Source organism: Nematolebias whitei, chromosome 23 (assembly GCF_014905685.2).
Source record: "Nematolebias whitei isolate Nwh7 chromosome 23, NemWhi1, whole genome shotgun sequence".
NCBI lineage: Eukaryota > Metazoa > Chordata > Actinopteri > Cyprinodontiformes > Rivulidae > Nematolebias > Nematolebias whitei.
In genome coordinates this window covers 14,578,308-14,592,621 of record NC_056520.1, presented here as the reverse complement: position 1 = coordinate 14,592,621, position 14,314 = coordinate 14,578,308, and the positions used below count along the sequence as shown (strand labels likewise).

General features: G+C 39.2%; 1 protein-coding gene across 1 annotated transcript in view; it reads left to right on the top strand.

Moving 5' to 3' along the window:
- The first annotated feature begins 12,877 nt into the window (after nucleotides 1-12,877).
- The window catches only part of si:ch211-246m6.5 (von Willebrand factor D and EGF domain-containing protein), a 44,688-nt gene continuing 43,251 nt past the window's right edge, over nucleotides 12,878-14,314 (top strand). The window contains exons 1-2 of the mRNA XM_037696790.1: nucleotides 12,878-13,068; nucleotides 13,167-13,270. Of these exons, the coding sequence (XP_037552718.1) occupies nucleotides 12,878-13,068; nucleotides 13,167-13,270 (295 nt within the window). The remainder of the gene's footprint in view (nucleotides 13,069-13,166; nucleotides 13,271-14,314) is intronic.

Genomic DNA, 14,314 nt, shown 5'->3' with positions numbered 1-14,314 from the left:
CCACCATAGTTTAAAGACTGTGGTGCTGTTCCCATTCAGGCAGAACTGAGGTACTTCCCTGTTTTTGAGGTTTCACTTTCGAGGGTGTAAATGTACAGTGTGCCGCGCAGCTCAGTCTGTCTGTGTCAGGGTTTTTATTATGAGGTCGTAAAGATAAGCTCCCATTCAGAAACTGAATGAACTGGTCTTTATGCAGCGTAGGACACAAAGAGAGAGGACACAGTGAAACATTTCAAGCCCCTTGTTCTTGTTTTTGATCATTATAGCTAGCAAATCATGAAAAACCATCATTTAGCGTCTCAGAAAATTTGAATATTCCACAGCCAGCTTCTGGTACCTTTGGCAGTGTGGGCAGGAGACAAGTCCTGCTGCTGCGCTGACTGTGGACTTCAGAAAACACAGTGGACCAAAACCAGCATAGACCCAAACCATCACAGACTGAAAACTTTACTCTGGACTTCAAGCAACGTGGATTCTGTTCCTCTCCACTCTTCCTCCAGACTCTGGGACCTTAATTTCCAAATGACATAAAAATGTACTCTCATCTGAGAAGAGGACATCGGACTTCTACTCCTCAGCAGGTAAGACGCTTCTCATGTCGTCTCCGGTTTAGAAAGTTTGGTACTAAAGAAAACGAAAACTAAATGTTTGGTACGAACACCAGCATCCTCACTAACTTTTATAGGTGCACCAGTGAGAGCCTGCATCACAGGGTGGTATGGGAACTGCACCAGTCAGAGCCAGAAAGCTCTACAGAGCGTGGTGCAAACAGCAGAGGACATCACTGGTAACAGCCTCCACACCATCCAGGACATCTACCACAGTCGATGTCTGCGTAAAGCACGCGGCATCATTAAGGACCACACCCACCCAGCACAAGGACTCTTCTGTCTACTACCCTCAGGCAGACGATACAGGAGTCTGCCATCGCACATGGAAACGCTCAGCTACTATCCACAAGCTGTCAGATTACTGAACTTTTGACAATAATACTGAACAATTAATAATACTGCACCAAGCCACATCTATGACACGTAATATGGTTATTGCTGCTGCACTACGTGGCTGCTGTGCAATAACCTGTCAAACAATCTCTTAGTTATGTGCATTTTAGCTTATATTACCACCTGTGAAATACATATTCATACTAATTCATCCTGCTTGCACCATGTTGTTTACTATCTCTCTTTAGGACCTTGTAAATATTGTACTTTTTTCAGTTTTTTGGTACTTTATTTCAGAATAAGGTTTATTGTCATTGCACCGAGATTCAACGAGAACATGCACCTGGAGTTCAGTTTGATGTAAACGTTTAGCCATTCAGTCATTTGTCCACCAGATGGCAGCAGAGTTCTGCCAAGAAGAACAGTGTAAAGTTTGTGGGACAGAAAAGTCCAACTCCTGTCAGAATTATATTTCACTGTTTTTTTCTGAATGTTTAACTCTAAACAGAGCTGATTTTCTAATGTTTTAAAAATGGGAAACCGTGCTAAAAAAAATCACCTGGTGCTGAAATCAGCAGTGGCTCAGTTTTGTTTATCGGTTGATTTTTATATGAAAGTTTTGTGACTTTATTATATGAAAGTACCGAGGACATATAGGGAATGATGGCTGTTTCCCCTAAACTTCACATTAAAGTGTTGGTTTTATTGACAAAAAGAGTGGAAGTGGACCCTGATGTAAACGTGAACTAAACTGTATTTAATTTCTTATGCTATTGTTATAAGACCTGGGAGTTATGGGTGCATTTTTATAGGATTAACTACTAAATAAAGTAATACTTTGTGTATTATGAGGGTTCAGTGTGTGTTTTTACTGTTTTCAGTAGAAGATATTGTGATTGTTTAGTTGGACGTTTTTTTAATCTATGCAGGTTTTAACAAGCGTCCATCATTTTAATGAGTGAGAAGCTTGAAGGAACTGACACTCAGGTAGAGAGTTCAACTTCTGGTACTTTCTGAGGTCATGGTCTTTATATATTTTGACAGCTACCAATCAAATAAGACCTTGAAAATCTCCAGTAGACAATGTGGAGTTGTTTTTTTTTGTGGTAATTTCTGCTACTTTCAGCCTGTTTGGCTATTTCAGCTAATTCCAAATTTTTTGGCACTCATTTAAACTTTTTACAGTCTAATTCAGCAAAAATCTGCTCTACACCTGGTTCTTGTAATTTAAGCTTCTTTCTGCCTTTTTTAATTACTTTTCAGCAGTTTTTTTGCCAATTTATTTTTATTTTTTAGATAATTTTCACTTCTTTGTGCTCATTTCTGCTTCTTTCAGACTAATTGGGCAAACGTGCTCTTTCTGCCTTTTTCTGCTAATTTAAGCTTATTCTACATTTTCAGCTACGTTTTTAGCTGCTTTCAGATAAATTTGAGGTTTTTCGTGGCGATTTCTGCTACATTCAGCCTAATTAACTTTTTTCTGCTTGTTTCAGGTTTTTCTGCTATTTCAGCCAATATTTAGCTGTTTTATGCCAATTTTAGCTTTTTCAGCTAATTCCATTTTTTTCAGTCTAATTCAGCAAAAATGTGCTCAGTCAACTCCCTTCTTCTAATTTAAGCTTATTTTTGCATTTTTAGCTAATTCTCAGCCTTTTTTTTTTTTTTTTTTTTTTTTTTTTGCAAATTTCTGGGGGGTGTTAGATAATTTTCTCTTCTTTGTGCTCATTTCTGCTTCTTTCAGCAAATGTGTTCTTTCTGCTTTGCGCTGCTAATTCTACATTTTCAATAATCTTTTTAGCATTTTTAGCTGATTTCAGCTGTTTTCAGAAAACATCCTGATGCATGCTCAATAGATAGATAGATCAGATAAATTCAAGTTTTCTGTAGTAATGTCTGCTACTTTCAGCCTAATTAACTTCTTTCTGCTAATTTCAGCTCTTTCTGCTAGTTTCAGCATTTTCTGCTATTTAGCTGTTTTATGTCAATTTTAGCTTCTTTTTTTTAGCCAATTCCATATGCTTTTAGCTCATGTCAGCTCTGATTCATTCTGGTTGTTTAAACTTTAGTTTTTTCTGTCTTTACATCTACTTTTCAGCTGTTTTTATTAATTTTTTTATTACTAATTTCAGCTTTTGTAGCTAATTTCCTAATTGTTGTGCTCATTTCTGCTTTCTACTCTTAATTTAGACCTGCGTTTTCATTTCAGCTATATTTCAGCATGTTTTTAGCTAATTTCAGCTGTTTTTCAGTAAGTTCTTCAGCAATAAGCATTTGCACTGCATTTAAGGTTTGGAGCCACTAAAACTGCTCACGTGCTAAAGAAGACATGTTTAACATCACGTCGGAGTTTAATTAAAACACACATGATGTGGTGTCACACTCAATCCTGAAAAAATGTTTTGTCTGGTTATTTTTAATCCCAGCTGTGACATCAGTCATGGAGCACTGGTTTACCAAATAAGGGCTGTTTCAAGTTGTTTTTTAGACTAAAAACATCTTCTAATAAATCTCTGACACCTGACGTAAGACATTGCAACATGCAAACGATAGTAAATTCTGTAAGAATTACTCATGATTCATAATATTAGAAAAGATGTCTGAAAATTTAATATCTGAGGAGCAAAATAAAAATGTTTTTAAATCTTTTGATTTTATGATCAACCTGAAAAAGCAAAAAAATAAAGTAAGACGGACTGAGTAGGAGGCACAGGCTGCAACATAAATTATAAACTAGAGAAAGTGGATTTCCTGTGAAAATGCACAGTGAATGTTTATTGCTGAAGAACTTGCTGATAAACAGCTAAAATTAGCTAAAACATGCTGAAATGGACAAACAAGCAGAAGAATGACAAAAGAACAATTATTTGCTGAATTTGGTTTAAATAAGCAGAAAAAATAAGAAATTAGCTAAAAAATATATTTTTAAAAAGCTGAAATTAGCATAAAAAAGTAGATGAAAAGTCAGAAAGAAGCTCAAACTAAAAGAAGGAAGTGGAATGAGCTGAAATGAGCTAAAAATGTGAAATTAGCTGAAAAAGCTAAGTTTAGCACAAAAACAGCTAAATAGTAGCTGAAATAGCAGAAATAGCTAAAACTAGCATAATTAAGCTGAAGGGAGCATAACAAGCTGAAATTTGCACAAAGAAGTTAATTAGACAGAAAGTAGCAGAAATTACCATAAAAACTTAAATTTATCTGGAAACGGGTGAAATTGGCTAAAAATGCTTTTTAAAAAGGAGCTGAAAAGGTAGAACAAACTTAAATTAGCAGAAGGAAACAAAAAGAACACGTGGTTGCTGAAAAAAAAAAAAAGCAGGAAAGGTTCAGAGTCAACCTCACCACTACAAGCCCAGGGGGAAGAGGAAATGCCCAAAGCATGGCACTGGATCACTGAAGCTTTTATGCAGTCCACTGATGAGGAGGAAGTGAATCCAGGTGTGCATCATGGTGTGACAGCAGGCCTGTAAACAACAAAAAAAAAAAAAAAAACTGGAGAAAGGATGTGCAGAGAACCCCTAGAAATCAGTGGACGTAACAACTGGGAAACAAAAACATGATTCACACTCCATGTTCACTGTGGACTCTCACTTGTAAATGAGTCCCAAAGGCTCAATGGGATTAACCTGTATAAATAAAGGTTGAATGAAAACTATCAATCACTTGTTCTGTCCTTCTTTAAAGGGCTTCATTATCATCAGTGTTTCAGTCTCTAATAGACATAGAAGTCAGGAAACTTGATCTCGTAAAGCGGCGTCAAACGGCGAAGCAACTGTCCAGACGGAAACGGAGGAGGACGGAGGATCAGATCGAAGACCTGATCCAGTTTGGAATGAAGCAACGACGTATGCAGACAAAACAAAAATCAGTCAGCTTGAGATCAGGACGTCTCGTTTCCAGAGCTGGAATGTGTTCTCTGGTTCTAACTCACGATTCTTGATATTTGATCTCCATCTGTTCGCTCATAAAGCTTATAAATGCTGGATCTTTAAAGATCACTGATAGGTTCAATGTCTAGTTTACAGACTGTTTTAGTCAAACGTATGGCTCTGATTGGACTATCTCTGATATTTTTACACCAAAATCACAACTCGTAGAATTATTTTTAAACTGAATTAATCTTCAAACTAAGTGATTCCCAACATTGGTCCTTGTGGAACGCCATCCTGCATGGTTTAGTTGCTTCTCTGCTCCAACACCCCTGATTTGATTGAATGAGTGATTAACAGGCTTCTGCAGAACTTGAGGAAGTAATTAGATCACTGAACAACGCAGAGGAACAACGAAAAACATGCAGGACGGTGTTCCTCAAGGACCAGGGTTGGAAACCATTAGATTAGAGAACAGTAACTGTCTCACCTGGGACCCACAGACAGCTGCTATTTCTTCAAAAGGAGCTGTCTGAAATCTCTCCACCACCTGCATCCTCCTCCACCTCAGGTCCTCTAAAAAAAGCAAAGACAATAAATTATGCACACAACTAACATGAAACATTCTGGAACAAAAATCATTGCAAGTCCGAGTACAGGCTCATGAGGTGTCCCTCAGCCGAATGTAATTTACACCAAACACGTCAGTCTTGTTCCAGCATAATTATCTGCAGCCTCTTTTGATTTCTTACCAGAACAAAAGAGATGTAAAACATTTCCTTGTAAAGTCACTTCTTTTGAGTCTTCTCTGCTGGACATCAAGACACCTGAGACAAATGGCTGTAAACATCGTGATCGTGGCTGAGGGAGACAGAGACAGTGGTTCTGCTCATTCTTAGGTCTTGGGCCTCCATCGTAAGGACAGTTCAATACGTCGCATCACGTGCACGTGGCTGTGGCTGAGTGCATGCACAGCATGAGTGCACGAGGCAGGATAAAAGAAACAGTCCTGCACTTGGCGAACGCAAGCTTGTTGCATCAATGCCTGCAAAAGCTCAACTGCTTTATGATCTAAACCAGGGGTGTCCAGACTTTTTCAGCAGACAAGCTACTTTTAAAATGACCATGTGAAAGTGGTCTACCTACTATAAAAATACAAAACATATACTTATTCATAAACATATTAAGTAATCTTTATTTGTACAATATTTGTTGATGTACCTTGCATAACTGCATGAACTTATGTTACGCAATACAACTCTGTACATTTTTTTGTCATTACCGTCATTACCATACGAGATCGGTCGAGGTCAACAGCACTGTTGACAAACAGGGTGCCGGCGGAAATTGTGCTACTCTTAGTTGAAGACTACAAGGAGGGAAATGTGTCAGGAGACAGAGGAACAAGAGGCAAGTCAAGATTGTGGGAAAGAGTGCCAACTTTAAATATGGGGACAATGACAGGCAAAGGTATAGAGCTGGCTGGCATGATGCAAAGAAGGAAGGTAGATGTTATATGTGTCCAAGAGACCAAGTGAAAGGGCAGCAAGGCTCGTAGCATAAAAGCAGGGTTCAAACTGTTTTACCATGGTGTGGACAGAAAAAGAAATGGAGTAGGGGTGGTCCTGAAGGAGGAGTTGGCAAAGAATGTAGTAGAGGTGAAAAGAGTGTCAGATAGGGTGATGTGTCTGAAGGTAAAAGTAGAAAGTCTGATGTTAAAGGCTGTCGGTGGTTATGCTCCACAGGTTGGATGTGACGTAGAGAAAGATATATTTTGGAAAGATCTGGATGAAGTGATAGCGAGTATTCCCAGGGAGGAGAGAGTGGTGATCAGAGCAGACCTGCATGGACATGTTGGTGAAGGAAACAGAGGGGATGAGGAAGTGATGGGTAGGTTTGGAGTCAAGGAAAGAAACCAGGAAGGACAGATGGTGGTGGATTTTGCCAAGAGAATGGAAATGGCTGTAGTCAACACCTATTTCCAAAAAAGGGAGGAACATATAAGAGAAAATAGCTGTAAGAGAACTTGGAGAGGTGGAGGAATGCACTTTAAAAAAGATAAATGAAAATAAAACAAAAGAGTGGCAGCAAATATCAAATGAAAGGTTTATAAGACAGCGGTGAGTCTAAGTTGTCTATGTTGCATGGTTTGGAGACAGTGGCACTGACGAAATGACAGAAGAAAGAACTGGAAGTGGCAGAGCTGAAGACTCGCTGCGGTGACCCCTGAAAAGGAAACAACCACAAGAAAAAGAAAATAAAAACTTCAACATTCCAACTTGGTCAAGCTGTCTGACCTTTGACCTCACCCAAGCCCTCTTAGTTTATACCATCAGTGTCAACTTGGGATTTTTACAATTAGAGAATGAGCTGCATTTTTGTTCTCTCCACCAGAGCTGGAGACAATAACGAGGTTAAATTCTTGTAGCTCATGTTGCTCTCTTCAAAACGATTTTAAAACACAAGTTCAGCTTACTGTAAATACAAGCTTTACGTGAGCAGCCGTTCAAAATGGCTCAGAGAACATAAAAAAATCTGTTTGCAAGATGTGTGTAGGTCCAACAGCCGCTGACATACCTCGTGCATGCTCTACGCTTGTTTTTCCTCACAGAAAAGGAGGATGTTTGACATCTGGAAGCAGTCAGGAGGCATTGTAGAGGCCTTCCCCCTCTTCTTGTCTCTCAGGGCACGGATATCAAAGGAGGCTGCAGATAATCATGTCCTCCTCTCTTCGACCTCTTCAGAGCGTCTTTCTGCAGCATAATGAGGCTGAGAAGGAACAGGAAGGTGTTGAAGCACTGACGTTAAGACGGCAAGGTAAAGAAGCTGAGCAGCAGGATAAAAACTTAAATGACAAGTCAGCATTTTCCCTAGATCAGTTCTGTTGGCAGGGCGCTTGTGGTATTTCTTTAATTTTTTTGTTGACGCCCACCCCCTAGCTTAGCACTACATTGCTGCTGTTTTTATTGACGAGTCATGTCTGTGTTGTCCGCCTGCTAGCTTAGCACTACGTTGTTGCAGGTTTTTATTGATGAATCAAGTGTGTTGCTCACACACTAGTTTAGCACTACATTACTGTCATTGCATTACATTACTGTAATTGTCAAGCGGGGATGGGGATGGAGTCACGTCTGTGTTGCCCGCCTGCTAGCATAGTGCTACGTCGCTGCTCGTTTTTATCGACGAATCACGTCTGTGTTGCCCTCCTGCTAGCTTAGCGCTATGCTGCTGCCGGTTTTTATCGATGACAGGTGGGGGTCGCACTCACGTGTGTGTTGCCCGCCTGCTAGCTTAGCACTACGTTGCTGTCGGTCATTGGGGGATTGGGGGGCGGAGTCACATCTGAGTTGCCTGCCTGCTAGCTTAGCACTACGTCGCTGCTGGTTTTTAATCAATGAGTCATGTCTGTATTGCCCGCCTCCTAGTTTAGCGCTACACTGCTGCCCATTTTTATTGACAAGTCACATCTGTGTTGCCCGCCTGCTAGCTTAGCACTACATTGTTGCAGGTTTTTATTGACGAGTCACGTGTGTGTTGCTCGCACACTAGCTTAGCACTACATTGCTGCCGGTAATTATCAACGGGGGATGGGGATGGAGTCATGTCTGTGTTGCCCGCCAGCTAGCTTAGCGCTATGTCTCTGCTGATTTTTAGCAATGACAGGCAGGGAGTTGCACTCGTGTGTGTTAGCGCTATGTCAGTGCAGTTTTTTTTATCAATTAGTCATGTCCGTGTTGCCCACCTGCTAGCTTAGCACTATGTTGCTGCCGGTTTTTATTGATGAATCACGCCTGTGTTGCCCGCCTGCTAGCTTAGGTATTTGTGTGTTGCTACGTTGCTGCTGTTTTTTATCCATGACAGGTGAGGGGTTGTAGTCACGTGTTTGTTGCCCACCTGCTAGCTTAGCACTACGTTGCGTTGCTGCCGGTCAATGGGGAGATGGGGGCAGAGTCACATCAGAGTTACCTGCTTGTTAGCTTAGCACTATGTGGCTGCTGGTTTTGATCAACAATGGGAATGGGGGGGTGTTGCAATCATGTGTGTGTTGCCCACCCGCTAGTTTAGCACTAAGTTGCTGCCAGTAATTGTCGACGGGGAGATGGGGGGACGGAGTCACATCTGTGTTGCCCGCCTGATAGCTTAGCACTATGTTTCTGCCAACTTTTATAAACGACGGGGAGGGGGCAGTCATGTGTGTAGCCCGCCAGCTAGCTTAGCTCTATGTTGCTGCTGGTAATTGTCGACGGGTGGGGGATGCAGTACGTCAGTAGCATTTTTGCTAGCGCGTTTGTATTGCGCCCCGCGCTACATATTTATAGACCATTGTGGACTGGGGGTGGGGTGTCAATAGACAGGGCATGCGGGGTGGGGTTCAGTGGACAGGGCGCTAGGTTATGTTGACGGGGTTTGTATAATGGTAGGGGGAACACGGCAAGTATTTGTTCACGGAAGTGCAAAAAAACATAACTACAAAAATATAGAGCTGACTGCTAAAAAAGATCAGCATCAAAGAGATACGAGACAAAACTCTTGTTAAAAGATGAGGAATCTCTACAGAAACAAAACAACCGGTGCACAAAACGTGCAGGAAAAATAACTAAATCAGACAAAAGCCTGAAATCCTGACTCAGACGATCAGTTAATTTGTGTTAACATCTCAAATAAGTCAATAGCAGGCACAATTTGTCTGGAAATATTTTCACCACCATTTTTGTGTTGGCTAAGGCCAGTTAGCTGTGGAAGCCATCTTGATTTTGGATGAATCAGAACTTTATCAGTAGGAGACAAACTTCTAATGAGTTTCACTAAAATCATCCACTGGTTCACGTTCATAAAAATCTCAGTTATTTAGGACATTTTGCAGTCAACAATTCTGTGTAAAAAAACAAAAAACAAGAAAATTTAGACGAAATACTTTATAGAAGATTGTAGTAGTAGTATATGTTTAACTTTTTATAATTACCTATATTCATTTAAAATGAGAAATTAGACATTTTTGTTGTCCAGAGAAAAAAAGACTCAATCATTTCATTTTTACACTTATTTTTTTTGAAAATTGAATAATTTTAAAGTAAACTTTTTAAAAATATATACGTTTTCATTTGAGAAAATGTTGTTTTTAGAAACTTAGTCAAATTGTACAAATAAAATATATATTTTCTCAAATGTGGGTTTAGTTTCTCGGAATATTGGCTAACATTTTCTATTCTTTGTAAAGTTTCTCATCACTTTTAGTAAAATTATCACTTAAAATAGTTTGTAACAGTAATAGTTTGTAATAGTTTGATATTTTCAAAAACTGACCAGTTGTTTTTAGTCATAAGTATGAAGGTTCTCATTAAAACGACCTAAAGAACGTTTCAGTGTTTCTTGCTGCTACAACGGTGAACATTTGGCAACATCTGAAAAATTAACGCTGTGAGATTTTCTCAGAGTTAAAGTGCAGTCTTAACAAAAAGGTGAGTTCAGAACACCTGCAGCTCCACTCGGCTCTTTATTTAGTGGAAAGGTATGTCGTTTTGTTTCTCCGAGGCCTCCAGCACCTGATATTTACTCCAGAGTCAGGAGACTGACCTTCTTGGTTTCAGCTCTGTAGGTTAACGCCCCCCTGCAGGGACATCAGTCACAAGACGAGCAGCTCTGGATTCATTAATGATGGATACAAATATTTTGGCTCAAAAGTCAAAATTGTTGCTGATGAACGTTTTTTTTACAAGTATGGCCAAAACATAAACAAATAATCTTTTAATGCTTCTTATGCGCTGCTCTCATGAAAGACCAGTGATTGAATGACGTTTGTTAGCATAACATTTCATGAACCAGTGCATGAACAGACGGATCAGTTCAACACCACCGCAGACAACATAAAAAAAATCTCTAATTCAATCATTAAGTACAGAAATTGCATTTCCTGTGAAAATGCAGTGTGAATGCTTATTGCTGAAGAATTTGCTGAAAAACAGCTGAAATTACCTAAAAAAAAACATGCTGAACTATAGCTGAAATGGAAAAACACACCTAAGCTAGCTGAAGAAAGCAGAAAGGACAAGTATTTGCTGATTTAGGTTTAAATAAGCAGAAATTAGCACAAAAATTAGTAAACTAGCTAAAAAAAAAAGCTGAATTTTGCCAAATAAACAGCTGAAAAGTAGTTGAAAATGCTGAAAGAAACTTAAACTACCTGAAGGAAGTGGAAGGAGCTGAAATGAGCTAAAAAATGTGGAATTGGCTGAAAAAGCTGAATTTAGCACAAAAACAGCTAAATAGTAGCTGAAATGGCAGAAAAAGCTGAAACTAACAGAAAAAATCTGAAAGGAGCACAACATGCTGAAATTAGCAGAAAAGAGTTAATTAGGCTGAAGGTAGCAGAAATGACCAAGAAAACTAATTTATCTGAAAACAGCTGAAATTAGCTAAAAATACTAAATATAGGTAGCTGAAAATGGGTGGAGCAAGCTTAAACTAGCAGAAGAAAGCAGAAAGAACATGAAACAAGCAGAAATTAGCACAAAAAAGTGAAACTTATCTAAACCAAAAAAAAAAGACTAAATAGGCAAACAACAACAAAAAAAGTTGAAAAGTAGCTAAAAAAGCAGAAAGAAGCTCAAACTACCTGAAGGAAGTGGAAGGAGCTGAAATAAGCTAAAAAAATGTGGAATTGGCTGAAAAAGCTGAATTTAGCACAAAAACAGCTAAATGGTAGCTGAAATAGCAGAAAAAGCTGAAACTAACAGAAAAAAATTGAAAGGAGCATAACAAGCTGAAATTAGCAGAAAGACGTTAACTAGTCTGAAAATAGCAGAAATTACTAAGAAACTTGAATTTATCTGAAAATAGCTCAAATTTGCTAAAAAAAAAAAAACTAAAAAAACAGGTAGCTGAAAAAGTGGAACAAGCTTAAGCTAGCAGAAGAAAGCAGAAAGAACACGTTTTATGAAAGAAGCAGAAATTAGTACAAAAAAAGTGGAAATTATCTAAAAAAAAGCTGAAATAAGTAAACAACAAAAAAACAGCTGAAAAGTAGCTAAAAAGGCAGAAAGACGCTTGAATTACCATAAGGAGAGAGAGAGAACACATTTTTGCTCAATTACACTGAAAAAACGAAATTGTTGCAAAAAAATGTGGAGTTAGCTGAAAAAGCTACATTTAGAACAAAAATTGCTAAATAGTAGCTGAAATGGCAGAAAAAGCTGAAACGTGCATACATAAACTGAACCGAGCAGGCCAATCTTAAATTAGCAGAAAGGAATTTGAAGAAGCACAAAACAGCCGAAGAAACATCTGAAAGTAGCTGAAATTTTTTTTAATTTGCACAAAGAAGCTGAAAGAAGCTGAAGCAGAACAAAATGTGAAAGGAACAGTAAAAGGTTGTAAACGGATCTAAAGATTTGAAGGACGCAAAATGAGTTCAGTTCATTTTCCATGAGGAAGAAAATGGAAGAAAATGCTAAATATTTCAAAAAGCTAAAGTTGCACCACAACTAAAAGTCAAAGCACCTTTCTCCTGAACGAGCTGAACATTTTGATTTGTGATTTGTTGAAATAACACAAAAACCGTGGGACGAGAAAGATGCTGAAAAATGGATCACAACAGTGTGAACGCTTCATAACCATTCAGACAAATATCAGGTGTGGTAGTAGCTGAGAATCCACCCAACACAGCTATATCAATAGCAGCGGGTGATGTGCATTCCTACAGAAAAATAAGCTAGAGCTTTTATTTCCAGATTTTTTTTTTTAGTGCTTCTGTTCAACTTCGCCTGGGAAAACTGCTATGAAACAAAAACAGCTAAGATCAAACAAAACAATGCAACGTTTACATGAATAAAAACATCACAACAGCTGAAGTTATTTAAAACAAAGCCTCTACAGCTGCACAGACATGCATGATTTATTCCTTTTGGTTTAAGAAAGATCTTAACGGGATTATTTGGTTTAAATCAGAGTTGGTGAAAAAGGATTCAAAAGCCCGAAGGAATCAGCTGACGCTTTTCTTCGGGCATTATTTTCATCCGTCGCACTGATTTGTGACTTCATGTTTCCAGCTGTGAGCGTAAACACTCCCTGATGTTCGTAAAGCTCGTGTACTCGGGAGCAAACCGTGATGGAGACTCCAGCTCTGACGTTTGGGGTGTTTACAGACACTCCATGGTTGAGGGGCTCTCCAAAGACCCACCTACAGGAACAAATGTGCCCCCTCCCTCCTCGGCTGCTGCTCTTTCATCTTGTACGCTCGACACAGACGCACTGATCTTCAAGTGAGCAGACTGCTAATTTCGGCCTCTTTTCCTCTAATTAACAGAAAAGTTTGCACTACTTCGTCAGCTTTTCTTCGAACGTTCAATGGGACCTGCAGACTGAGGGGAGCCGTTTACTCCGGAGCTGCAGACATGGACTGCTGTGGATATTTACGCATGGCTCTGATGTGGGGGGTGCAATTAGGAGCCCTGGCACAACACGGTAGGTGAATGTAAAAACGTTTAAGGCATTAAGTTTTCAGCAGCTTCTCACGTCTGTGAACAGAGATCTTAATCCAAGGGTCTGCAACTTGCGGCTCCCGAGCCACCTCTTTGGTTCCCCCTTTTTCAAGCTTTGACCAAAACTACTATAAAATTGGATTTTATTGGTGTTTATACAAACAAGAAAAAAGTACTAGTTTTAGCCGTTTTCCTGTCATTTCTTTTACTGGAACAAGTGCAAGGAGTAAAATATACTCACTTTAACTTTATGCTTTAATTCTATACTCAATTAACTTTTCCACAATTTAAAAAAATTAATAGGTCTGCGTAGTTCATAGTTTTTATTAATTGTAATTTATAAGAATCTGGCCTTTACATTTTTCTTAAACTGTAAAAATATCTAGGGATGCACGATGTTATCGGCATGGTATTGGTATCGGCCGATATTAGCGTTAAAGTTCAATATCGGACATAGGCCATTCCATTAAAATAACTCGCCGATATAAAAGGCACTGTTTTTACCTGCAGCAGCAGAACAACGTGATGACGTCACGTGCGCCTACCTGATCTCATGGCGGAGAGAAAAATTCAAAATGTCAGCGGTGTGGACGTTTTATTTTTCGTTGGTGAGGATGTCGGATTCTGAAGATTTATGAACTACATTGAGCCTCGCTACATCGTCCTCAGTCAGAGATACTTTTCCGACGTAGCCTTACCCGAGTTACAAACCATCATTTCCGACGTAACGTTACCCGATTTACAAGCCATAATTTCCAACGTAACGTTATCCGAGTTACAAACCGTCATTTCTGACGTAACGTTACCAGAGTTACAAACCGTCATTTCTGACGTAACGTTACCAGAGTTACAAACCGTCATTTCCGATGTAATTACCCTAGTTACAAACAGTCATTTCCGACGTAACATTACCCGAGTTCCAAACCGTCATTTCCGACGTAACGTTACTAGAGTTAGTCATTTCCAACGTAACATTACCTGAGTTACAAACCGTCATTTCCGACGTAACGTTACCCGAGTTACAAAC